Here is a 24,886-nt window from a genome sequence, read left to right as displayed (position 1 = left end):
GCAAGGCCGCCTGCGCGCGCGTCTTTTTCCCTCCGCCCCTCGCGCCCCAGGGCCCCAGCCCTCCCCGTTCGCGGCCGCGGCTCCTTTGTGCCGTCCCCGCGCCCGCCCCTTCGGGCCCTAGGCCCCGCCTCCTCCGCGCCCGCGATTGGCCAGCCGGGCCGCTAGTGGGCGGGGCCCCGGGCCGCCCCGGCGCGGTATATAGTAAAGGTAGGGCTCGCGCCCTGAGCCAATTTCTCGGCTCGTGGCGGGCGCGCGGAGGCCGCGCCGCGGTCCGTTTGTCCGTCCTTCCCTCTGATTTTCTCCTGCCCCCACTGCCTGCCTCTGCAGAGGTCACCGGAGGCGGGGGCCGAGCACGCGCGCGGCCCCAGTGGCAGCGGGAGCGGCAGCTGCGGCTTCGCTGAGCCCCCGAACCCCCAAGGGCAAGAGGAGCGCGTGGCGGACCAAAGAGAGCCCGCGAGCGGCCGTGCGCCCACCAATAGGTGCGGGGCTCGGAGCCGCCCAGCCTGCGCGGCCCCTCCCTCCGCCCCCGCCGCCGCCTCCCCCTCCTCCCGCTCCTGCCTCTGCCCCTCCGGCGCGCGTCTGGCACTCGGAGAGCCGCAGCGGCAGCGGCGGGTGCAGCTTGCGGAGAGCCGGGCCGGGGCCGCCGACCAGCAGCCGGGGAGGACGCCGGGGCGCGCGCCGCACTCACCCACCCTCAGCCCCCGCGGCAGCCGCTGACCCGCCACCATGGCCCGCGGAAAAGCCAAGGAGGAGGGCAGCTGGAAGAAATTCATCTGGAACTCGGAGAAGAAGGAGTTTCTGGGCAGGACCGGCGGCAGCTGGTGTAAGTACGGCGTCCGCGGCTCTCCCCGCCACGGTGCCTTCCCCGGCCCGGGCGGCGCATCCCTGCGCAGGCTCTGCGGACCTTTCTCAGGTCTCGCGCCGCCCAGGGTGGAGCGGGGTCGGCGGCGGGCGCCGCTCCGGGCGCGCGGGCCTGTGCTTGTCATCCGGTGCGGAATGCGGGGCCCCCCAGGATGGGCGCGGGGGTGGGGGCGGGAGCGCGCGGGGCAGAAGGTTCTACGGAATGCCACGGTCTTTTCTTGGTAATTTGCAATCTGTCCGAGCTTCGCGCGAGCCCTCCCCTCCTGGGAATGGTCAGGCCCTGGGAGACTAGGTTTGGCTGCCCCCGTAGTCAGTGTCCCAAGTCCTAAAAATTGAGATTTGAGGCGGCGAGAGAACCTCACGATGGTAACCGGGTCGGATGCAGGCGAGCTTGTGTGTTACAGCAGTTTTCTAGTCTAAATATGTACCTCAAAAGGCGCGGCGGGGGTGGGGCGGGGGGCGCAGAACCCATCCACATTGCAGTATTTCTTGGCTGTGCCCAGACTTTACCCCAGTGACCTCCCCTGGAGTCATTACAGCCCAGAAGTGGCCCAGGAAGCCCCGAAACAAGTCTGGATGTTTTCAGTGTCTGCACACACAGATGCGGAATCAGTAGGTTGGGTCGATCACCGTGAAAGGTTAGTGTAAGATATAAACGGCATAGAGAGAGGCAGATTCAGCCCACCTTACAAGATTTGGGGCAGCCTGTTGCTTGACTGGATGGACTTTTTTTTTCTTTTTTTTTTTTTTTTTGCCCCTCGTTGAAAATTAGATACCTTGTTTTCCGCCTCCCTCCACCGGAAGGGTGACATTTTTTTTTAAAGGTCATTTTGAAGGGCAGAGTTGTAGGCAAATGCAGAAGAGTCGTGACTGCAGAAGGGAGAGAAGAAGGGAACTCCCCCCCCCCCCCCCCCGCATCACTGCCCCCTCCTTCTGGAGGATCATCATCATCACCACCACCACCACCACCACCACCACCACCACAGCTGCAGCCACTGAGGGTGCGCTGGCTAGGGGCTGATGCGGTGTTCCTGATTGGGAGGATCTGTGGCCATCACAGGAGAATGAGTCAGGGAAACCGTGCTTGGCTGACATTTTGAATTGGAAGAAGCTAGATGTATGATTTTTGCAAAGAAGAAAAAAAAAAAAAAAACCGCAGCCTGTCGTGGGTCTCTCTCGGCTGAAAAGCAAAGGGTTAATAATGCATCACACTTCAAGGTTAGTCAAGGTGAAACCGCATTCCAAGGTATTACAAGGAAGCAGCATAGGTATTCTGAGTCATGGTAGACGTAGGTCTTTAAAGTGAGGGCCTTTAGCTTGTGTTTTTTATTTTATTTTATCTTGGAGGAGGCTGTGTTCTTCAGTGGGATTATTGCCATGGTTTCTCTGGCATAAAGATAGCTCACCGTTTTCTCAACATGGAAGGGAAAACCTGAAGAGCTCGGGGTGTGTGGGGGGTGACCAGCTCCCTGCCAGGGCGATCTAGCCGTTCCTCACTTGAGCGAGGCCTCGGGGGTGCACTGCGGAATGGGGCCCCCTTCTCCCCGACGCACTGGAGGCTCCAGCCCTGGCAGGTGGACCCCAGCCTTGTCGTGGGTCAGGGGCTGCCTGGGACTCCGGGCATATTGTGAAATTTGTTTGCCCCTCTTGTAAACTAGATTTCTTTCCTCATTCCAGTTCCAGAATAATATTTGCTTTAGAAGGTAAGGCAGGAGGGGCAGACTTGTTCTTTAAGCTGACATTTAATGGGGCAGCACCTCCCATGTGTGACAGAAAATGGGTGCACACGCGTGTGTGTATTAATTTTGGCGTCTCGACCCCACGTCCAGCAAGGTGCCAAGACACTGATTTATGAATGCAGGCGCCGGGGTTCCTGTCTCTGCCCGTCTCATCTTAGCTTCTGTTTTCCAAGGTACAGGTGCCGGGCTAAAAATTCATTTTGGGTTTTGCACTCGTTTGTCTCTTCTTTGGCAACGTAAGAAACGACAGACCCTCTCGTAGCAGAGACAGTGGCGGCAGTCGCTGTCCCCTGTGGACAAAATGCTACCTTTCCAGCACTGGGCCCAACATGGATGCCCTTGGGACGAGGGCAGGTCGCCCTTGGCTCCGCTTTGCTTATAGGTAGATTTTCACCAAGATGGACGCAGGAGCCTTGCCTGTCACCTGCTGGAGAAATGAATGGCAGCATGCAAATCACCTGCGGTTTCCACCTTTTCATTAAGTTAATGCAGGCATTGGTAGGTTTTTATTATGTTTACCGCTGGGCCCAGATGCCAGTCTCCTTTTGCCCGTGACCCTTTGAAGGGTACTCATTCTTCTTCTAACTGGGAAATCTCTACGTTACTTGTATTTTTTTTTTTTTTTTTTAAAGAAGACACATTGCTTAAGAGGGGAAAATGCCTGTAAAACTTCCCTTCTGTGTCACCCTGGCCAGTTGGTACGATCTGTCTAGCTTTTCTTTTTGAGCAGCCCTGGTCACCTGCGTGCTGGTGAGCCCCCCGCATGGGCCCCCCAGACGTTCACGTTCCTCTAACCAGGTGACCTTGGTTCACAGCCGTAACTGGGGAGATTTTTGCTAAGTGACATCTTGGAGCAAAAGAGAAAAATCCCTCGCTTCTCTCAGGGTATGCTGTGGAAAAGAAGGAAAAGGCTGGATCTTCGTCAGCTTCATCAGTGTGCCTGCAAAAGGACTAATTTTCCCAGGGCTCTGTTTGTATTTTCAGTTGCAGCCACAATTAGGTACCTTCTTAAGTAAGTCATTAGAGTTAGGTGTGTGGAGTCCGAGGAATGAGCATTAAAAATGGCTCCAGTTGTTGGGAGAGCTAAGTGGAGTTAAGCTAAGAGCACCAAGACGAGGTGGGGGGGCCACAGAAAAAGTGGCTGCAACAGCTCCTTGCTGACCGTGTTATACCAGCTCTCGCACCTCTTAGGAGCGCGTTCGCTGGAAAATTTTCCAGATCTCTTGACGTCACAGCCTTACCATTTGCCTACTGCTGCTTGGATACAGAATGCAGCACTTAACCCTTGTCCTGCCGGGAGGCAGTGATTGAGCCGGGCAGCTGTGGCTCCGGATCATATAGTCTTTCCGCTTTTCTTACCTTTTGCTTGTGGCCTGGCCTTTTCCCCTTTTTTCCTTCTTTTTTTTTTTTTCCTGATAGAGGAGAAAAAGGGTAACGATTAAACACTTTGGTCTTAGTTGCGTTTGGCTTGGATTGTTTTACTAACACTCCAGCATGATTTTCCCGAACGATGTACTTGCTGGTTGGAAGGCTGGGCTTTGAAATGCAGGTCAAGGACAACGTGGCTACCTCCTGTGACAGTGTGCCCACTCTTCCCCTCCGTCCCTCCGCCTCTTCGTTTCTACGAGGCTTTTGTTCTGTTTTGTTCTGGACTTTTGCCCGAGGACCCCAGCATTCACCGCCTGAGATCTGGAGGTTTTGAGAAGTAACCCGAGGCTCCTTCGCGCAGTCCTGTTTCGGACTCAGTAACCTTCCGGCTCGCCTGCTCCCATTCCTGCGTTCAAGGCGAGTCGTTGGCCGGCTCGGGGCTGCCGGGCGATGCCTAGTACAGCCTGTTACTATGTGGCTAATCGGGGAGATAATCCTCGTAAACCAGTAACTGATAGCCTCGTTCCCGTCTGTGGGCTTCGTGCTGTTTTGCTTCTTGTGTTTTTGCTTTTGCAGCCAGCTCAGCCCGTGTCCTGCAGTCCTGCTAGCTGTGGGAAAAAGAAAATGCAGCTCGTCGAGCCAGTCAGTATCCCGGGTCCAGGCAGAATATGGAATAAAAATACGCTTGCCGTTTTTACTACAGGGTTTTTCCTTTTTTTACCCCTCCTCCTTGTTTGGCGCCCCTGAAGGAAAACACAGTGTGTTTAGTCCGTCATACACATCAAGAGGTGGGGAGACAGAAAAGCGCAGAAGAGCTTCATGCGGTTTCTCGGCATTCGTTGCCCCATCCCAGCAGAAAAACTTGCAGGCGTTCGAATGTTTGGAGAAGCCGCAGAACCTGGATTGTACTTTCAAAATGTCAAGGGATAAGCAAGGAAAGAAAACCTACGTCTCTAAGGGAGTATAGTGTCATATTTGAGATGCATTGCATAAGCACACAGACATGGCCCTAGATTTTATTGGTGATCTTCATGAACAGTTTTTTATTGAGGCAGAAAGATTATTTCCTGTAAATAATCTCAGTTCTAGCAGAACATTCCTCTTACCCTTACCCCCACACACACACACACACACACACACACACACACACACACACACACACACTCTGTAACGGAGGGCTGCCTGTCTGTTTTTACCCTACCGTGGGGGGTGGGGGGGTAGTATGGTCCACTCTCTGGATCAGTGTCAGAAAAGGAAACTCCAAAGACAGGCTGGAGGGGAAGGCAGGAAGGAAGTCCCTTCATCTCCGAGGTTAGCCTTTCATTCTGCGGGTGTGACCGTCTCACAGCCTTCTGTTTCTGTCTGTCCTCCTTGCAGTTAAGATCCTTCTGTTCTACGTGATCTTTTATGGCTGCCTGGCTGGCATCTTCATCGGAACCATCCAAGTGATGCTGCTTACCATCAGCGAATTCCAGCCCACATACCAGGACCGGGTGGCCCCCCCAGGTAACGCGAATACGTTCAGCTCTTCCACGGGAAAGACGGGTGCCACATTTTCACGCAAGAAAACATTTTTCTGAAAAGTGTCTGTTAACGCGCTGGTAGACCGAGCCTGGTTTGATAGGAAAACGCAGAACTGCTCAGTGTTGTGGCCAGGCCTCCTGCCCGCATTGCAGACACAGCTCCGGGGCTCCCCCGCGTCTTCCCAGCTCTGCAGTGAGGGGTGAAGAGCCTCCCCCCCCCCCCCCCACCCGCCCCCAAGCCTGCACCCTCCCCAGCTGCGGGACTCCCGATGAGGCCGCGACCTCCCCCATTGCCCAGCAGGTCAGTTAGTGGGGTCACTACACGGCCCTTTAGGCTCAGGCGCATTTTTCACTTTCTTGAAGGGACTGCGACTCCGATAAATCCTTTAAAAAAAATCACTTCAGCTCCTGTTTAGCAAGACAAAGTTAGTTTTAGGGATGATGAGAAGCTCGGAAGTGGCCAGTTACCCAGAGGGACAGGAGCCACGGCTTCAGGAGTCCATTCTCCCACCTGCTGTTGACTTAGCTTGACCTTGAACGACAACACACTCTCCTCTCACTTCTCTGTGTTTGTACCTGCTTGTTCAGTAGGAGTCTTACTACTTGGCTGTCTAGACCCACTTTGCAGTTTCACTGTCTCCTTTAGCTGTGACCTGGGAGCTGTGCACAGCCGTCACCGCGCCCTGGGGAGGCCCACTGCCCATATGCCTGACGCTGGCAGGAAGACCAGACAGGAGGGCGACCACAAACCCGACCGTGCTCACTGGCTCTTCTCAAATTCATTGTCGGGAGGACCCAGAGACAGGAAATGTTGCGCAGTTTCCGGGTTCTTGCGTTATAAATGACCTTGAGGCTGCCACTGGGGGGGGGGGGGGGGGTGGCGATGACGTGTCCCCTCTCCATTTTCCCTGGCAAGTGTTTAGTAACAGCTGCATTAGGTGACAGTCTGGAGGCCGTCTTGATGGCCCTGAGCAGCCTTGGTCGAGTGTGGGAAGTTTGTTGCAAACTTCTTGTGCCCATCTCCTTCTTGGGGTGTGAAGGATTCCAAGGAAGATCTCCAGAACACGGAGGTGGCCAGCACCAAGTCAAATAGTCTGCTATTAGAAAACCGTAGACATGGCCAGATAAATCTAGATCTAGGGGATTTTGGAAGTGGGAGGAAAAAAACCAATCGTGTAAGTAATATAAAACAACTTTAACCTGCTTGAAAATCCACAATTTCCAGCAACTGTTTCCCAGAATCGGTAGGTGAGTGGAAAGGCTGAAGCAGAAGCACTGGCGTGCGCAGAGAAATGTAGGATCTTTACAGGTTGTATGCCGGCTTTTGGGACAGGAAGGCATGGCATGTCCTCTCCTGGTGCGATTTTTATGGTAGCATTAGCAAGCGTCCTATAAATTTGTGCAGACCCTTATTTTTCTTTTATTTCTGTAAGCCCTTGGAAAGCGGTTCTTTGATTACGATGCTACTTTATAATTGTTCTCCAACTGAAAGCTGCAGGTTGACTCCAAAGCCAAGCATTTAATTTCCTAGCCTTAAAAAAAACGCTCCTTGTCTGTATAAACCGTGGGGAGTCAGCCTCCTAATAAAAGTAAACCTTTTCTTCACGTTCCGTGCAGAAAGGGTGATTTCACTTTCAAAAAGAAAAGGCTAAAAGTGCCAGACCTTTTAAGCGGGGACCTGCCAATGACCTTGCCTCGCAAATCTGGTCGAGGTGCTCGGTCCTTGCCCTCTTTCCCCACCTCCCTCCCCCTCCTTCAGCCCCTTCCTGAAAGGCACGTTCCTCGTCCCTATATTTAGTGTCCTCAGCAGTCGGGCTGACCTGACAGGCCGTCGCTTCTCCAGAGCACTGCTGGTGTCTCATTGTGGAAATATGCGTTCGCGTTCTTTGGCCCGAGTCATAGGAAAAGTGCTTCCTCGGATCCCCTTCTTCCCTGACCTGCTGCCTGGGCCCTTTATCTTCGTAATTTCTTTTTTTCCTCATCCACCACCTTGCCAGGAGCGTCTAGGCCCAGCCCCTTTTACCCTCACCTTCCCGAGGGACATGACGCTCGTTTGAAAACGATAGTGGCCTTGGAGCAGGGAGGCCAGGTGGGCAGAGCCCTTGGTGGCGAGAAGTGCATCCCGGACCATCGTGCGTGCTCCGAGGGGACCCCAGCGGGACCCTCCCCTCCCCCTGGCATCTGTCGGAGCAGAGCTCAAGAATTTGTTTCTGACAGGCTGTTCCTTTGGTCTGCAGACCGAACACGCTGCGGAAGAATGCCCCGGCGATCTTTCGGCTTCAGCGTTGGTAGCTCCAAGCTTCCGTTATCGTGAAAGTTGTAGATTTCACGAACCCCGCATGCTTAAGTCAAACGAAGCTAGTGAGTGGGAAAGACTTGGTACATCACTTAAAGATTTACGGACTTATCGATGCTATTATTAGCTGTGTCGGAGGCAGGAGCAGAGCCCGCCTGACTCACTCTGAGCGTGAGCACGCCTCACTACCTTGTAACTAGATCTCGTCTAAGTAACACGTGCGATCCTGGCCCGATGAAAGGGTGGCGATCGTGCGGGACATTTGGGTTTGACTGTAATGTTGGCTAAGCTGATAGGCCGAACGTGAAAGTCTCAGAGGGGGGACCAAGGTACAGAATGGAGGTGAAATGTAAGGAGAAAAAAGGATAGCGTGCTGTTTCTGGGCCTGAGCGATGGTGGCCCTTCGTGCCTGGGACCCTCCTTACAGAGTCGTCGTGTTGCTCTGGGATAATGGAACGGGTCGCCCCCACGGCCTGGAGGGCACACAGGGAGAGCTTCAGCTGCCATACGAGGTTGAAATACACCGAATTGTTCTGTGAGTCAGAAATGGTTGATTATTGGCCATTTGACATCTCTTGACCTAAATACGAGAACAGCCTCAAGTTCATAGGCCACGGTACAGGTTTCCACTGTCAAGCTGACCTGAGAAGGAAAAGCAGGAACTTTGAAGGTGGACACAGTCCCCACCATTCCGTGCCCTACTTCATCTCACTGAGCCTCAGTTGTCTCATCTGTAAAATGGGACTCCTACTCTGTGAGGATTTAATAAGTGTATGTAAAGTGAATGGGACCTTCTAGTGGCCAGCCTCATGGCATGAAACAAAGGGTGGTTATTAGCAGCCACTTCTGTTCTTGCACTGGAGGCAGCGGTTTCCTTTCAGGTACTGAATTCAGTATTTCTAGACTGAGCTCTGGGTGACCCCTCAGGGATGCTTTGTCCACACTGGTTTCACGAAGTGAACAGCATCTTGGCTCTCCACGAAAAGCGTTTGGGAGAAATTGGATTAGGAAACCTGCTGAAAGGTTTTTTTAAGTAAATCGAAGTGACCTTGTATTTGTTCTGTACTCCAGCCGCTCCCTTCAAAATACCCACGCTGGCCGGGTCGGCCCTGCCATGCTTTTCTCCCTGGGAGACCCTCTTGGGAAGTCCCCACCGGTGGCTGGTGGCATCCCCTCACTGTGTTCCCTGCCAGACCTGGAGAGGACGGGGCCCGCGCCTGCCCACGCTCCCAACCCCGGTCCCCCACGTGGTCCCCCACGTGACCCCCACACCCCTTGCTGCCTGCCCCTTGCTGCCTGCCGGGCGCTATCCTGGAAGAGTCCCCTCCTCCACCCGCCCGCCCCTCCCCCAGCTCCGCTCCCGGAGTCACAGGGGAATGAAGTGCAGGTCACGGTCTGGGGAGATTCCCAGCCGCCCTGCTTCCTGGTAAGCAGGTGTGTGTTCCTGTTCTTCCTCTCCAGCTCGTGGGGACGGCTTTTCTTTTTGTTTTGAAGTGGAGATAGGGGATGCCGAAAGAACTATTAACAGGTGCCACGGTACCCAGAATGGGTGGGGGGCGGGGGGTGCAGCCCAGGCCACACTGGCACCCCCTGCAGTTGTGATTTCGTTTGGACCGTGAGAGGGAACAGGGCGCTGTAGTGCAGATCTCAGCGTAATGAAGCAGAATTCTTGAGGAATCATGACATCAGTCTGCTTATTTTTCTCAAACTCCGAATTTCAAGGGGGAGAATTGGAAACACGTGGCTTCCTTATACTTTGGGTGAATTGCTGTTTCAAAGGGCCAATAGAGTGGCTTTAAAGTCTGTGTGTCTGTCTGTCTGTTGCTGTTTCCATCAGATCCTCTTGAGTTGTAATCTGGGAGCCGACACGACAGATGTACGGGGCTCCCCCGGCCTGGCCACCTCTCACGTTCTCCCTCCTTCTCTCCTCCCTCCCTCAGATGGATCCTGCCAACTTGCCCCCAGAGTTTGGGGCTCTTGATGAGCTGGCATTGGTGGCAGTTGAGATTTCCAGAAGCTACTGTCCAGACCCCTAGTTTGGGCACAGTTTGGGTTTAGGGCGGCAAACTCCAGACTCTCATTCTTCAGAGTGTCCCCGCCTCACTGTTAGGCCTCAGCAGCCCGCCTGCCTGTGCCCTTCTTCGTTTCTAAAGACCAAGATACAACTAATAAGTGAGCTCTTGGGTACACAGGACGCCTGACGATTAACTTAAAAATGTTCTTGGAGCCACAGAAAAATGAGCCTCACTCTGGGTGCTCATTTTAGACAAGTGAGCAGAGCGGTGACCTCTGACAAACAGGACCAGGCAACAAATTCCATGGAGGGATGACGGGGGAAAAAATGCTGAATCCGTGCAATTTCATTTAGAGCTTTTGTGCCGGGCACACTCTGTTGCGGAAGGAGCACCAGCCTCACGGTGCCTGCAGTGACATCCCTCACGGTGCCTGCAGTGACATCGGATGGGCTGGGCTGCTCAGGGCGTTTATTCTAGTAATCTCGCGACCCCAGGGCCCATCCGACACAGGCCGCGAGAGAAGTTGGGGAGACGAAGGAGACTGTAGGGATGTCTATCATCTACGGGCTTCCGATCAGCAAAGTGTGTCCTTTCCCACGTGCGTGCATGAATGGACATCATCAGATACGTTGGATATCTTACTTCAGGTCATTGGCCACTTGGCGAACGTTATGTTTCGTATCTAGACGAGTCAAATCTGCTACATACGCTTGTTCTTCAGCTCGGTCTTTGACAGAAAAGCTTAATGTAAAATAGTAGGGTTTGGCTATTTACATTTTGTCTGTCTATATTTTCCCATTATAAAAGTTGGTATCTTTTATTAGGAAGAAGCACAATTATGAGCTATAAAATATCAAAGACAGGTCCCTATGAAATTAGTTGTGCTTCCAAGGTCTCCTGAACTAAATAATGCTCTCTCTGTTCACCTGAAAGTGAACATAGGACCGTAGGTAAGAGTCTGATGATAAAGGGTGATTCCAGAAGTGCAGGAGGGCCTTCCACCAAAGCGTGTGGCATTTAGCTTAGACGGGAGGAGAGATTTCCTCACGCCAGGCGTTGTTGAACATCCAGGCAGGCTCTAGAGAAAATCCAACAATTCTTCTTTAAAAGACTTTTCAAAGGGAGCAAATTCTCTGGCCTCTGGGAGGGTGTTGATGTGACTGTGGCTGACCCCAGGTCGTAGTCAAAAGCTGAGCCTACGTAGAAGGCGAGGCCAAGGCTGCTAGTTTCCAGAAAGCACAGAGGCACCTTTTTTCCTGTGCCTTCCCTGAATTTTGTTAGGTAAATCGATACTTACCTTGCAGACGTTAAAAAAAAAAAAAAATCAAATGTTGAAGGGGGAAGATGGTGTGTGTGCATGTGTGCGTATAGATACGTGTCCAGATTCTGTACAGCATCATAGCCCCAGTTTTTTAAAATTCCAAATCACTCATCAGCTTGGAATGTACAGGAGATAAATGGTATGCACGAACCGTGTGCACGGCTACATTTGTGTTTCTTTGCCTTGTGTGCCCTCATTAGTCACCATGGGTGCCCTCCTGGAGGTTTCTGTGGAAAATGATGCCTATTTAGAGTTCTCGGTCTGGTGACTGTGGGGTGTATTAAATGACTGGTCCAGGCAGCTGTGCTTCCGGATTCACTGGAATAACGGTTCACAAGGCTACAATGGCCATATTCTAGTTTAAATGCTTCAAACTCACAAGTTAGATTGAGGAATTCATAAACTTGCTACATTATAAACCTACTTGGAAACAAGAAATAATTCTTACTGGTGGAAAGCCTTTCTCTTCTCGTTTCTTTTACTTGCTAGTCCCCCCCCACCCCCCACCTCCTGCTATGAACACCTACTAAAGCCAAAAACTGAATGTTCTCCCGATTTGTTGCTCAAGAGACGGGGAACCAACGAAAGGCAAGTGTAGCTCTGGAAAGCAACTGCAAAGCCAAAGAGTAGTTGTCGTTTTAACTCCCAACTCTTATGTAAAGCTAACATGCTCATTAAAAAACCAAATATGAAAATTTCACGTAGGCACGTTATTCTTTCAGTCCTTCTAGGTGGCTTTGTCACATAATAAGCAAAATGTAATTTAAGGCAAACGGCCCCATCAGGGCAAAGCCGTATAAAACTCAGCATGGTCAATGTCAACTCAAGTTCAGAACACTGGCGAGGCAAAAGGTTGTATCTGTTTCCTGGAATATCATTTGAGACCACAAGCCAGTGATTGGGTGTTCTGCTATCTTTGGCCTCTGGGAGTTACCACTGGAAACAAAGCTCATCCTTGTCTAAAGTTCTGACTGACAACCTGAAGGAGTGGCCAGCGTGGAGTAAAGTATCCAGTCTAGTGTGAACGCAACTAATGAGAATACCGGTCGGCAAGGTGGGATTCACGTGGCCCTTGGAGGGTGTCCGCGAAATCTTTGGACTCCAAATAACGAAGTTGCCAAATTTGATCGCGTTTCTTTCTTTTTTTTTCCCCCGTGAGTCTGATAATGTAAAGTGAATGATTTAAAGGGTTTCGATACCAGGTCAAGGGTCTTTTCATTTGTCTCTTGTATGGATCTAATTGCTGTAGAGAAATTACTTTTGGATAGCGGAATTTTCCTAATGGTTTGGAGAAGATCCCATCAGAGACCTCTCCTAATTAAGATCACCCAGAACAGAATAGGCGAGGGGGTTGATGTCCGAGAGATTCCAGGAAAAGAACTTCTCAGGCCAGAAAGCTCTGGATGAAGAAGAGGGGAGGCAGAGCTGGTGGGGGATGGAGTGAGACCTTGCCCAGCCTCGGAGGTGGGGCGGGGGGTGTGAGAGCAGACACTGGATCGTGCCCCCACCTGACTGTATGTGCTCCATAGACGAGGGGTTAGAGAGAGGAGCTGATCGCCTGATCCAAATCATGGATGCTTCTTTTCTGGAAGCGACCTTTAGATCAGAAGTTGGGTATCTTAAAAGGATGGTCACTAAAGCTTAGGGCAGTTACACCTTCAAGATCCTTCGGAAACTCCAAAGGGAGACTTTAGCCTACAAAAGACAGGAAGGCATGGCTGAGCTGCCTGGGGTCGGTCTGTCACTGCTGGCCTCCCTCTCCCCCAAGGCTGTGGTATCCCTTCACGTGGAAAGGACAGGGCAGTGACTTTGGCTCAAGGTCTGACCCAGCTGGGCACGTCACAGCATTGTAAGACCCTGTGCTTAACTATTTTACCTCTTGGTTTCTCGGCCTCACAGTCGCCGATTTTTCACGCGTTTTCGAGCTGTGTCTCTCACACGGTAACGCACAAGCCCCGTGGGGCTTAGATGTGAGCCACACTTACCGAAGGGTTCGAGCTCTTGGGCGGAAGTTGGTAGGATTCCGTTACGTGATCTTCACGATTTCTCCTTGGCCCTGTCTAGAGACACACGAGGCCAGGTGCGTACAGCTTTGCTGGGCCCGCGACGCCCCTGGGTGTGCAGTAATAATGTCCGCCGTTTCCGCAAATTCGACGCTTAACCACAGAGGTGCTTGCTGATGGGAATCACTGGTGTTTGTCTCTGGCTGAGCGTGAACTTCGCCTTGGCCATGGGTCCCAGGCTCCTGAAAGATGCACTTACTAGCTGTGCCCGTTTGCTCGTAAGATCCCGGAGCACTGAGTCAGGATGGCTGATGCTTTGGGGTCTCATGCGCATCACCCGGCCTCTTCGAATAGCGGAGACCTTGGACTTGGCAGCACGAGGGCGTGAGAGGCACTCTGTGTAAAGCCGCCGTCTGTCCCCGTGGTCCTTCTGCCTCTGGGAGATCCGAGGAGCACGTCACCCAGTCCCGGAGATGGCACCTTGCCCTGTGACTGGCCCCGGGAAGGGGGACCGCAGAAGGGGGCGGGACAGCCGGCGCTGGACGCCCCTCGTGATTAAGTCTTGCCGTGTACTGTCAACGTGCCCGTGCCCTTCGAGGTTCACCTTCCTCCTTTAAAGCCCCCGAGTGAGACTCTCCAGATCTCTGCCGGGCTCGCTGACCACCTGTCAGCATTTTGAGTTTTGCCTCGTCAGCCGCTCCGCCGAGGGACCGCGGCCGGCACCGTTGTCCCTTATTGCTCAGCCGGCGGCCCCTTCCCCACCACCACCTTCCCGAACGAAGGTTAGGGGAGAGCCTGCCTTCTTTCTGATAACTGATCTCCTCTTCGCCCTTCTCTCTGCCCCGTCTCCTGCCTTCTCCCCAAGCCTGGAAACGCCGTGTACCCTGCACGTGCAGATGGTTTCTGTTTGCACTCCCGCCCCCGTCACACGCTGCCCCTGACGTGGATGTCAGTAGACCTGTGGGACGCGGGACAGAGGGGAAGGCGTGTGCCTCTGTCTTCTGGCTGCCGGGCTCTCCCGGGGCCTCAAGGGGTCGGTGCCCGTCAGGCCGCATTCTCTGCCGACTGCGGGGTTATTCCAGGAAAACACCCCGTCCTCCGGGGTTCTGGTGAACCTCTGGCCTTGGGCCTAATCCTGCACTTCTACGAGTCCAGGCTGGTCCCCTCCATTGAAAGGTCCGGTTTCTAAGTCCAACCAGGAATGCCTCCCCCTCCCCGGCCTTGCCCATTTTAGTGGGGCGTCCGTCCTACTGACCACACTCTCTCAGGCATGAGATCCCAGCGGAAGCTTCCACTCACATTTTATTTTATTTTATTTTAATTTAATTTTTGCAGGTATGTGCCATTTAAAAACCATTTTTTTTAATGTTTATTTATTTTTGAGACAGAGCATGAGCAGGGAGAGGGGCATAGAGAGAGGGAGACACAGAATCCAAAGCAGGCTCCAGGCTCCAAGCTGTCAGCACAGAGCCTGACGCAGGGCTCGAACTCACGAGCCGTGAGATCGTGACCTGAGCCGAAGTCGGACGCTCAACCGGCTGAGCCACCCGGGCGCCCCTTCTGCCACTTTTTATCATATTGTCTCTGTGCTACAGATGGTCACCGCTTAATGTAGGAAAAGGTGGATTTAAATTGCGCTAGTCATGCAAACATTTTTCTGGGGTTTGCAAGAACCTAAAAAAATGTATTTTTAATTGTAGCATTCGCTGTTTACTTTTAACTGATGACTGTTGGGTGAGCAAATCCCGATACTTTTCCTTGGACTCTTCTCCATCGCTGTTGTCAGCTCTCCACCCCTCTGGATTCTTCAGGTCCCGCGTTGTCCTCTCTGAGCTGATTGCTCGTGTCACTTATCAAGTCATTGGTCTCGGGCAGCCCCACACGTTTCCCGTCTTCATCCGTAGTTTTTCCATTCTTCTAGGGAAGTGCAGGCATGGAAGAACTTGCCCCCTGAGCTGCGCCTCCCCCGGTATTTAAGCATTTCTGAAGCTCGGAGCCACCCATAGTCACTAGAAACAAGAGCAGCCGTCGAGCCCAGCCCCTGCCTGTCCTCCTGCCTCGCAGATGGCGCTGCTAAATGGTTCCTGTTGTCTCATCTTCGTCGTGCCTGTGTCACGGTCACCACTCTCTGGTTCTAACTCCCCAGAGCCACGGTTCTCAAACCAAGAGGCTTAAGGATCCTTCAGGCTCGTTAGCGCAGAGGTTGTGACTTGGCAGGTCTGGTGTGGAGCCTGTGGGGCTGCAGGTTTGACCAGCCCCCGGGGTGACGTGAGGTGGCACGTTGGGGGTGTTGTGCCCAACACAAAGAGGGTGGGTCTGGGGTCTGGAGCCAGGATTAGAATAGGATTGTCAGGTTTAGCAAACGAAATACGGGACACCCAATTAAATTTGGTCATCAGGTAAACCACGAGTCGATTTTTATAGAAGTGTGTCCTAAATATTACATGGGACATAACTTTTTTTTTTAACGTTCGTTTTGAGAGAGGGAGAGCTCACGCGCATGCGTGTGCACACATGTGAGTGGGGGAGGGGCTGGGAGAGGGAGAGGGAGAGTCCCAAGCAGCCTCCTCACTGACAAAAAGGGGCTCAATCCCACGAACTGGAGATGATGAACTGAGCTGACATTAAGAGCCCGTCCCTTAGCTGACCGAGCCACCCTGGTGCCCCGTGGGACATCCTTCTATAAAAGTCAGTTGATGGTTTATCTGAAATTCAAATTTAACCAGGCATCTTGAATTTTATCTGGTGATGCAATTGTGCCAGAAACCAGTGGATTGAAGGGCACCCAGGTGGCTCAGTCAGTTGAGTGTCTGACTTTTGATTCCGACTCAGGTCATGATCGTGGCTTCAACCCTTGCATCGGGCTCCTTGCTGACAGTGCAGAGCCTGCTTCAGATTCTCTCTTTTTCTCTCTCTCAAAATAAACTTAAAAAAAAAAAGCAGTGGATTGAGTCACCACCCATCGCCCCTGTCTATAGTGCTTTGTAGTATTATTCAAATACCTATCTAGAAATCTTGTGATGGCAGAGGCTTTTGAAAATTAAAGACTAAAAGGTTGGTTAAGGGGCACCTGGGTGGCTCAGTCAGTTAAGCGTCCGACTTCGGTTCAGGTCATGATCTCATGGTCTGTGAGTTCGAGCCCCACATCGGGCTCTGTGCTGACAGCTCAGAGCCTGGAGCCTGCTTCGGATTCTGTGTCTCCTCTCTCTGCCCCTCCCGTTCGCGCGCGCTCTCTCTCTCTCTCTCTCTCTCTCTCTCAAAAATAAACATTTAAAAAAATGTTTTAAATAAATGGTTAAAAGAGTGAAAATCCAGGGAGGGTAATTATACTTCGAATTTTTACCACTGGCCCTTGACTTGCTCAGAATACCCACCTGCTTTTGGAATGGAAAGCAAGGATGGCAACTGCACGTAAATGCCAAGTTCGTCCAATTTGGGTTAAAAGATGCACAGAAATACTCCGTTGAGTAGTCTGGAGTCTTGTAGAGTTTGGGGTGGTCATCTGTTCCTTACAAGAAGGAGTCAAAGACCTCTGTGCTCAAAGGCTTGCTTGCAGTCAGGGAAACGAGCTTCCTGCTCGACGTGCAAGCTGGGTATGCGTCTTGTTGACCACGAGCATGTGGGACTGTTGGCCACATAAGGATTCTGGAGTGCTGCATACACACATCGAAATCCTGGTTCCACCTCTTCTCTGTGACCTTGGGCCAGGCGCTTAGCCTTTCCGTGCAGTAAGTGCTTTCATTCATAAAATGGAGATAATGCCTATCAGGCAGTGTTGCTGAGTAAGTAAAATGATCTAGGATAGCAAGACGCCGTCACTGGTACTCAGGTACTTAATCTAAGTGCCACAGAAGTGATTTTACAAGAGAGGCAAGAATTTAACCTGTTCTTTTTAGTAGGTGCGATGAGTGAAGGATGGTTCATACGTTGTGAACCTGCTTTGGGATTATCTTGGCTGACTGCCTTCTTACTAACAGTTTTCTGTGTTTTTCTACCTGGTCTAGGATTAACACAGATTCCTCAGATCCAAAAGACTGAAATTTCCTTTCGCCCGAACGACCCCAAGAGCTATGAGGCATATGTGCTCAACATAGTTAGGTTCCTGGAGAAGTACAAAGATTCAGCCCAGAAGGATGAAATGATTTTTGAAGATTGTGGCAGTAAGTAGACTCATCTTGGACGTTTATGGTTGGTTCATTCTTATTTCCCATTTCTATTTGTTATCTAACAATCGCAAGATCGACTCTTGAAGTAATTCAGTGATTGAACCCTGGCCATATTGAGAGGACACTGTTTTCTTTTTTTTTCTTTCTTTCTTTGTTTTCTTTTTTTTGTTTTAAAGCGAGAAGATTTTATGGTTTAGGCTTGGATGCAATGGAGAAACAATGTAGCTTCAAGTATTAACGATTATCAGCATTTGAAAAGCATCTTATTTTAAAAACACTCCAGGCACCCCTCCGACTCACAGACCACAATTACAGTTACGGTTCTCTTACACCCATTGATTTTGAGAGGCACGATTGTTTATATTTCCCGATTTCTGCCTCGGCCCCCAGGGCCTTCTCTTGCGATGGCTCTTTGACATAATTGGCCGTAACTACACTGATACGGATAGAGGATGATGTCTGGCCAGGGTAGAGGCCTTCCTAGACCCTGCTGGGGGTGGCTGGTGCAGTACGTCTCCGGTAGCCGAGCATTTGGATGAGGAAATGACCGATGAATGGCGAAGGGTGGCTCTTGGTTTCATTAAGCCACTGGCCGGAATACACTGCCTGGCGTGTGCATTATCCAGCCGTGTTTTCGTACCCACTTAGACGGGATGTCCGTCTGAGTTACGAGGTGGTGCCTGTCCTTCCTGTCCTGCCAACACCAGCTCCTTATGGGGCAAACGGTCACGTTAAGGCATCTGGAAGAGAGTAATTTAAAAGAAACATTTTCACTACCTTTTTCCTTAGGACTGAAAGGGGGTTTTCGTCTCACTTTGCGGTAACTCAAAGGCCTGTATGTTAAAGGCCTGTATGAAAGATCATTAGGGTGAATCACTTCACTGGAGGTGGACTGAGTTGAGGCACTTGACCGTTTGAAAGAAAAAGAGTTAACTTGTGACCTTAGAAATACATACAAATTTTGGCGTTTGCATCGGTTTCCCATAGGACGCTTTTGTACTAACTCTGAATTCTCTATTTCGTGCGCTCTCTCTCTGGCTTTGTTACGGGCTGTGAATAAAAAATACTACAATTTCTCAGCTGAACAAATGCCAGGAAGAAGTCCCAGCTTGAACAAGCAAACATTGAAAAAAAAAAAAAATTTGTTTTTAAACCTTGAACAGTGGCGAAAAGGAAGAAAAGAATTCTTTCCTTACCGTTTAACCTGCTAATTAGGGGCACGGACAGCGGCTTAGCCGTGGCCGGGCAGCTGTGACCAGAAGCCTCCCAGTTCTGAAAATTACTGATGCTCCTTTTCATTTGTGCTCTAATTGTAATGTCCCTGTTCATGAGCTCAGTGATGTTGACCTGTGTCAGTGAGGCTGACGGGTGATCGGATTTCCTTTCAGTCTCCTCACTAGCTGAGTCACCCGTTATTTAAAGGAAGAGACACATGGCCACAGACCACACATCACGCCCCGATCATCAAAGCCCCGTGAAGCCATGACGCGGGGTCATTTACCAGCAATTGCTTTGGGTAAAAGACGTTTCCCGCGTCTGTGAGACCAGAGGTGGTTTGCTGGGAATCCGCGCCTTCATTCAGGCCGAGCACTAAATGCAGACCGGCCCGCTCTTGATGGGTCGTCGTGACCAGGAGGGACCCTCTCTGCTTCCTTTCTCGGGGGCGCCGAGGGAGTCGTTGGTATGTTGTAAGCACGGTGTTTGTGTTTTCAGATGTGCCCAGCGAAATCAAGGAACGGGGAGAATTCAACAACGAACGGGGAGAGCGGAAAGTGTGCAGGTTCAAGCTCGAGTGGTTGGGAAATTGCTCCGGAATAAACGATGAGACTTACGGGTACAAAGAGGGCAAACCGTGTGTCCTCATAAAGCTCAACCGAGTTCTGGGCTTCAAACCTAAGGCAAGTAATGTTTGAAGTCATAGAACTTGAGCCGTTTTCATTTGGGCAGAGCATCTAATAGGCGTGAGGAGAGCGTAGAAAGAAGGGTTAGTCTCCTCAGTGGTGACTTCTTTTCTTTTTTCTTTTCTTTTCTTTTCTTCTCTTTTCTTTTCTTTTTTCTTTCTCTCTCTTTCTTTCTCTTCCTTCCTTCCTTCCTTCCATCCTTTTTATTTCTTTTTTTTGGGGGGGTGGGTACTGAATGAGATTTCCCTGCAAAACCAGAAGCTGGACACCATTCAGGCTGAACTCTGATAACCGTGGTGTTGGCCTTGGATACTGTTGCAGCTTCGAGTGGGTAAACGGGACTTGAGGCCACTGAAAAATGGCACCTTGCCATTGTTCGCCGTTAGGTGGGGCGATAGTTGACTCTTTAAAAGAAGGGAAAGTGTATTGGTGTTATCTCTGCTCTTCTAAAACTGGTTATTTCACTCTGTCCTTCAGGTCAGGGGAAATAGAGCTGCGCTTTTCCCTTCGGTGAGGCTGCTTCCCACAGCTCTCCCGCATCCACCCTCGGTGGGGGGGGGGGGGGCACTGCCCTTCCATGCAGGGTTCTCAATTGTTAATATTTTTAAAAAATTTGGTTTTAAGTTTACTTATTTTTGAGACAGAACGTGAGCGGGCGGAGGGGCAGAGAGTGAGGGAGAGAGAGAATCCCAAGCAGGCTCCACGCTGGCAGCCTGGAGCCTGATGTGGGGCTCAAACTCCCAAACCGTGAGATCGTGACCTGAGCCGAGACCAGGAGTCGGGTGCTTAACTGACTGAGCACCCCCAGGCGCCCCGAGTTTTTAATTCTGATAGGAATTGACTGCGGGGTGCTGAGTGACATGAGCAAACCTAACTTCATTTCCGGACCCTGGCTCTCTCGTTCGTTCGCTTTCTGCTCTATGCCATTACTTTGTGGCCACGATGCTTGCTGCTCCCGAGTCGTATTTACAAAAAGAAAACCGAGGCCGAGATGAGAAGTTCTAACTGCACCGAGTGGGGCGCCTCAAACTCCTTTACCGCCTCTGGAGGGTGTGTGGGATGGACGGTTGCCCGGCTGGCCGACGCGACGGCCCTGCCGCCACGGAAGCTGGCGCACCTCGCTCCCGACAGAACTTCAGTCTTCTTTGTACTGGAGTTAGGATGTGATGGAGGAGAGATGGTGAGAAGCGTCCTGTCACACTTCCGGCTGGGGTGCATCTGCCAGGGAGCTCTTCGCCTAGCCCAACCGGCTGTTCCACCACGAACGGGATTGGTGCGGTGGCCTGAGGGGAAGGCGCCTCTTTCTGTCCAGTCCTGTTTGTCTCTGGTCTCCACCCGCTGCCACCCTCTAATTCATCACCCCATTTTGTCGTTAGGAATTCTTCTTGTCAGAGGGTGTGGTACCCCAGGGTGTCCTCGAGGTGCCTGTTGCCTCGCCCTCAGAGGGATACGTTCCGGCAACTTCTTTATCAACGAACGTTTTCTCTTCCTGTCTTCAACGGTCGTGGTGTTGCTGGCCGAAAGGTCCGAGGGAGTCCGATCTAGATGGTCGGTTTCTTGTGTTCTACAACAAAGAGCATCAAAATCTCTAGTGATTCGCAGAATTGCCCCTTTTATCTTCGGTTAGGCTGTGTATGTGTTACATCTCCTGTCGAGACTCCTGTCCTGACCTGGTCGAGGAAGCGGGTGGCTGTCTTCGGGGAACGATGCTCATCACACCTCTCCTGAGGTGGCTTGGGGCCGGGGCTGTAGGAGGGAGCGCTCTCGACGGTTCCTCGCGGCAGGGATGTTCAGAGTGTACTCTGGGCCCCTTCAGGGGGTTCGCGCCTTCACCAGACCCCTTCACGCGGGGCCCAGCTGCCTTTACCGGTTTTCATATAGGACTTGACAGAAAGAGTTGGAAATGCTCCTTAAATGGCAGCGCGTCTCCCGGAGAGTCAAAGGGAAAAACAAAACCGAAAAAAAACAAAACACCTGCTTGAGGGAACTGGGTGGCGTGATTTATTCACGGGGTAGGAGGAAAGCCCAAGTTTCATCAAAAGTCAACCAACCTTTCCGTCCAATTATTACGACCTTCTTAATGAGGAATATTAGTGCCGGGTTGGCCTTTATTTTCCAGCGTCCTTGAGGAACGCTTGTCACCCTGGGTTACGCTGGGAGTTACGCGTGGCGCCGGGCCGCGTCGCAGCCTCGCTGTGGCCTCGCGGAACGCGGGCACAGACTTGTGTTTTGTGTTTTGTTACCGGAGTTGACTCTTGGTGCCCTGTGGGTGCCGGTTTGTGCTCCAGGCCCCCTTGGGTTTTTCAGAAGTCATGGGAACCGACTCACAGACTCGTTGACCGGCGTGGGTTTGTATTTTTAGCCTCCCAAGAATGAGTCGTCGGAGGCGTACCCAGTGATGAAGTATAATCCCTACGTCCTGCCCGTCCAGTGCACCGGCAAGGTAAGGGGGCACCTGGTTACCAAAGAGGGGTGGGAGGGGAGACCGGGTGGGACCGTCGTCCGTTAGAGGTGCAACTTGGACGGGGGAAGCGAGGCCTGTCGCTTCCGGGCACGGGCCTCGATCGAGCCGTAGCGGCGCGGGGTAGAATGTCTGAGAGAAAGCGGTAACAAGACTCAGACCATACGTGGGTTTCTCCACGAGAACAAGAAACCGAATTACCGGGGTCGAATCAGCCGGAATCTTGGTTTACGGGACCGAGAGGTGAACCAGCCCACACGGGGCCTCTCTGGCCCCCGTGGTGTGTGGCACGTTCGAGGCCAGATTTTTGTTTCGTTTTGTTTCAGACGGTTTCCCATTAAAAAAATGTGTTTTGGGCTTTTCTGGAAAAAACAAGGAAAGCTGTAACAGTGCGTGCTCCCTTTAGACCTGAAAATAGGCTCCTGCCGGATGGATCGCTTACAGAGAGGGCAGACTGAGGAAGGGGGGTGTCTGGGAACAGCCCCATTTTATGGCCACACGAGAAAGCAGATGGATGCCAAGAGAGTGAGAGGCGGTTACCGAGCCCCTCGGGGAGGAGACCCCTGAAGCGCCATCCACTGGGCGACCACCGGTGGCTTTCTGACTCTCGGTGGCAGGTCCCTTTCTCGGGGCGCGGGCTCTGGAGACCTGCTTCGTTGGCCTTTGCCGCGGTTTCCTCCCTTGCGCCGCGAGAATAGGCTCCTTTTGCGACCGCTCCCGCGGCTGCAGGGGAGCAGGCCGTGCGCGTGCGCGGCCTCCCCTCGGGTCGCGAGGCGGGCGTGTCCTCGGTGGCTGAGGTTCCCCCGCCTCCCGGGGAGGCTGGAGCAGGCGCTTCGGGACGGCGGGCGGCCCCCGGGGCGGCGGTCTGCGCGCCGCTCCGTGGGATCCCGCGTCGCGGCCGCGACCATGGCCGGCGGCCCGGGCCGCGAGCCGTTACAACCTGTGCCCCTCTGGTTTGCAGCGAGACGAAGACAAGGACAGAGTTGGGAACGTGGAGTACTTCGGCCTGGGCGGCTACGCCGGCTTCCCCCTGCAGTACTACCCCTACTACGGCAAGCTGCTGCAGCCCAAGTACCTGCAGCCCCTGCTGGCCGTGCAGTTCACCAACCTGACCATGGACACTGAGATCCGCATCGAGTGCAAGGCGTTCGGTGAGAACATCGGGTACAGCGAGAAGGACCGTTTCCAGGGACGCTTTGATGTAAAGATTGAAGTTAAGAGCTGATCGCAAGCACAGATCCTTCCCACTAGCCATTTAAAACAGTTAAAGATACAAAAACAAACACCTACTAGTCTTGAATAAACTGTCATACGTATGGGACCTACACTTAATCTCTCTGCTTTACACTAGCTTTCTGCATTTAATAGGTTAGAATGTAAATTTAAAGTGTAGCAATAGCAACAAAATATTTATTCTACTGTAAATGACAAAAGGAGAATACAAATTGAGCCTTGGGACGTGCCCATTTTTACTGTAAATTATGATTCCATTACTGACCCGTAGTAAGCAGTGTTTCTGGCCCCTAAGTATTGCCGCCTCGTGTGTTTGATTTCGTGTATGGTACCATAGGTGCACCTGGTCGTTTTTCAAGCCATGTTTTCTCGTATCTGTTTTCTACTTTCTGTGAGCGAGGTTTGCCGTCCACGGTGTAAATACTCAACGGGAATAAAACTGGCATGGTACTTTTTTTTTCCTTTGTTCTTTTGGGTTTGGCTCTTTCGGAGGCAACGGCCCATCGGTGAGCATTTTTAACACACTCCATACGTAGTCTCTCTCCCTGTGGTGTCGGGTCTTTTTCTTTGTGTTTTGTTTCTGTTTTCCTGGGGGTGGGGGGGGGGGCTGTCGTGGGGGAACTGCCCTTGAAATTTTAAGTGACGCTACAGAAAACACGAAACGGTGATGGGTTGTGTCGTGCTTTGTACCGAATGCCGTCTTGCCCTTCTCCCCTTGTCCTCCAGTATGTCCTGAAGCCGCGTATGAGACCTGGATCGCCTGTCGCTTTGGCAAAGTGACAGGACTCATTCATTCGCTTTGGACATTTTCTCTTACTTTCCTTTTTTCCTTTCTCTGGAGGCATCACACGCTGGTGCTGTGTCTTTATGAATGTTTTAACCATTTTCATGGTGGAAGAATTTTATATTTATGCAGTTGTACAATTTTATTTTTTTCTGCAAGAAAAAGTGTAATGTATGAAATAAACCAAAGTCACTTGTTTGAAAATAAATCTTTATTTTGGACTTTATAAAAAGCAATGCAGTACCCCATAGACCGGTGTTAAATGTTGTCTACAGTGCAAAATCCATGTTCTGACATCTATAATAATCGCCAGGAGTACAGTGTTGATCTTGTATTCAGTCAGGTTAAAACAATGGACAATAAAAGAATGAACACGTTCCTCCTGTGCCTGATTCGGTCTCGTCTGACTGCCCCAGCCTGTGACTTCTTTGCTTCCTCTACTGCTAGTTATCCAGGATCCTGAAGAAGTACTGAACCTGAAAGACAAAGACACGTGAACGCGTTCGTTAGTTCGCACGGGAATTCTGCCCCCGCGTGGCCGGCCGGAGGCCAGAGCGACAGGCTCATCGGAGGCCGAGACTCCAGCTCTTGGTTCAGAGCTGGACGCCCAGAGGTATCTGGCGGTGTTAACTTCGCCTAGTTTAGGAGACGCGAATTTTTGGTTCCTGCCGGTGTCTCCCTAGGTTCGTCTGTTTAAAAAAAGGGAGTCTGGGGGCGCCTGGGTGGCTCAGTCGGTTAAGCGTCAGATTTCAGCTCAGGTCACGATCTCACGGTCCCTGAGTTCAAGCCCTGCGTCGGGCTCTGGGCTGATGGCCCAGAGCCTGGAGCCTGCTTCCGATTCTGTGTCTCCCTCTCTCTCTGCCCCTCCCCCGTTCATACTCTGTCTCTGTCTCAAAAATAAACTTTAAAACAAAAATTAAAAAAAAAAAAAGGGAGTCTGCGGTGCAGTTGAAAAACGGAGGTTGGGTTTGCGGTTCAGTAAATGAAGGTTCACGCCTCGCTTTCTGGTTCGTGGTTTGGCCTGTGTTCTCATTCGGCCATACTTAAAAATTCGCCTTGGCGTGAAAGGAGGCAAAAGTGAGCCTTCTGAAAAACAGCCTCCAGGTAGAACTGAGCCGGAGGCTCAGGATCACTTAACCCGGCCCGGGCAATACGCACCCTGAAATCAAACTGAAACCATGGCACCGTACTCCTGAGAATGGGAGCCTCTGGCCG

The 24,886-nt window shown here is 51.9% G+C and overlaps 2 protein-coding genes across 3 annotated transcripts in view; one reads left to right on the top strand and one right to left on the bottom strand.

Annotated features, from left to right (window-relative positions):
* The first annotated feature begins 683 nt into the window (after positions 1–683).
* Positions 684–24,050, top strand: ATP1B1 (ATPase Na+/K+ transporting subunit beta 1). Its single transcript, XM_086693699.1, has 6 exons — positions 684–823; positions 5,346–5,474; positions 17,131–17,286; positions 19,006–19,190; positions 21,556–21,636; positions 22,616–24,050. Exons 1-6 carry the CDS (start codon positions 727–729, stop codon positions 22,877–22,879), a joined length of 912 nt encoding a protein of 303 aa, XP_086549825.1. The 5' UTR covers positions 684–726; the 3' UTR covers positions 22,880–24,050.
* Positions 23,865–24,886, bottom strand: part of NME7 (NME/NM23 family member 7) — a 263,016-nt gene continuing 261,994 nt past the window's right edge. For both annotated transcript variants that reach the window (XM_025926224.2, XM_086693698.1), the window contains one exon: positions 23,865–24,147. In XM_025926224.2, the coding sequence (XP_025782009.2) occupies positions 24,115–24,147 (33 nt within the window). In that variant the 3' untranslated portion in view covers positions 23,865–24,114. The remainder of the gene's footprint in view (positions 24,148–24,886) is intronic.

Source organism: Puma concolor, chromosome E4 (assembly GCF_028749965.1).
Source record: "Puma concolor isolate L17-30 chromosome E4, mPumCon1.1.hap2, whole genome shotgun sequence".
NCBI lineage: Eukaryota > Metazoa > Chordata > Mammalia > Carnivora > Felidae > Puma > Puma concolor.
This window is presented reverse-complemented; position numbering and strand designations above follow the sequence as displayed.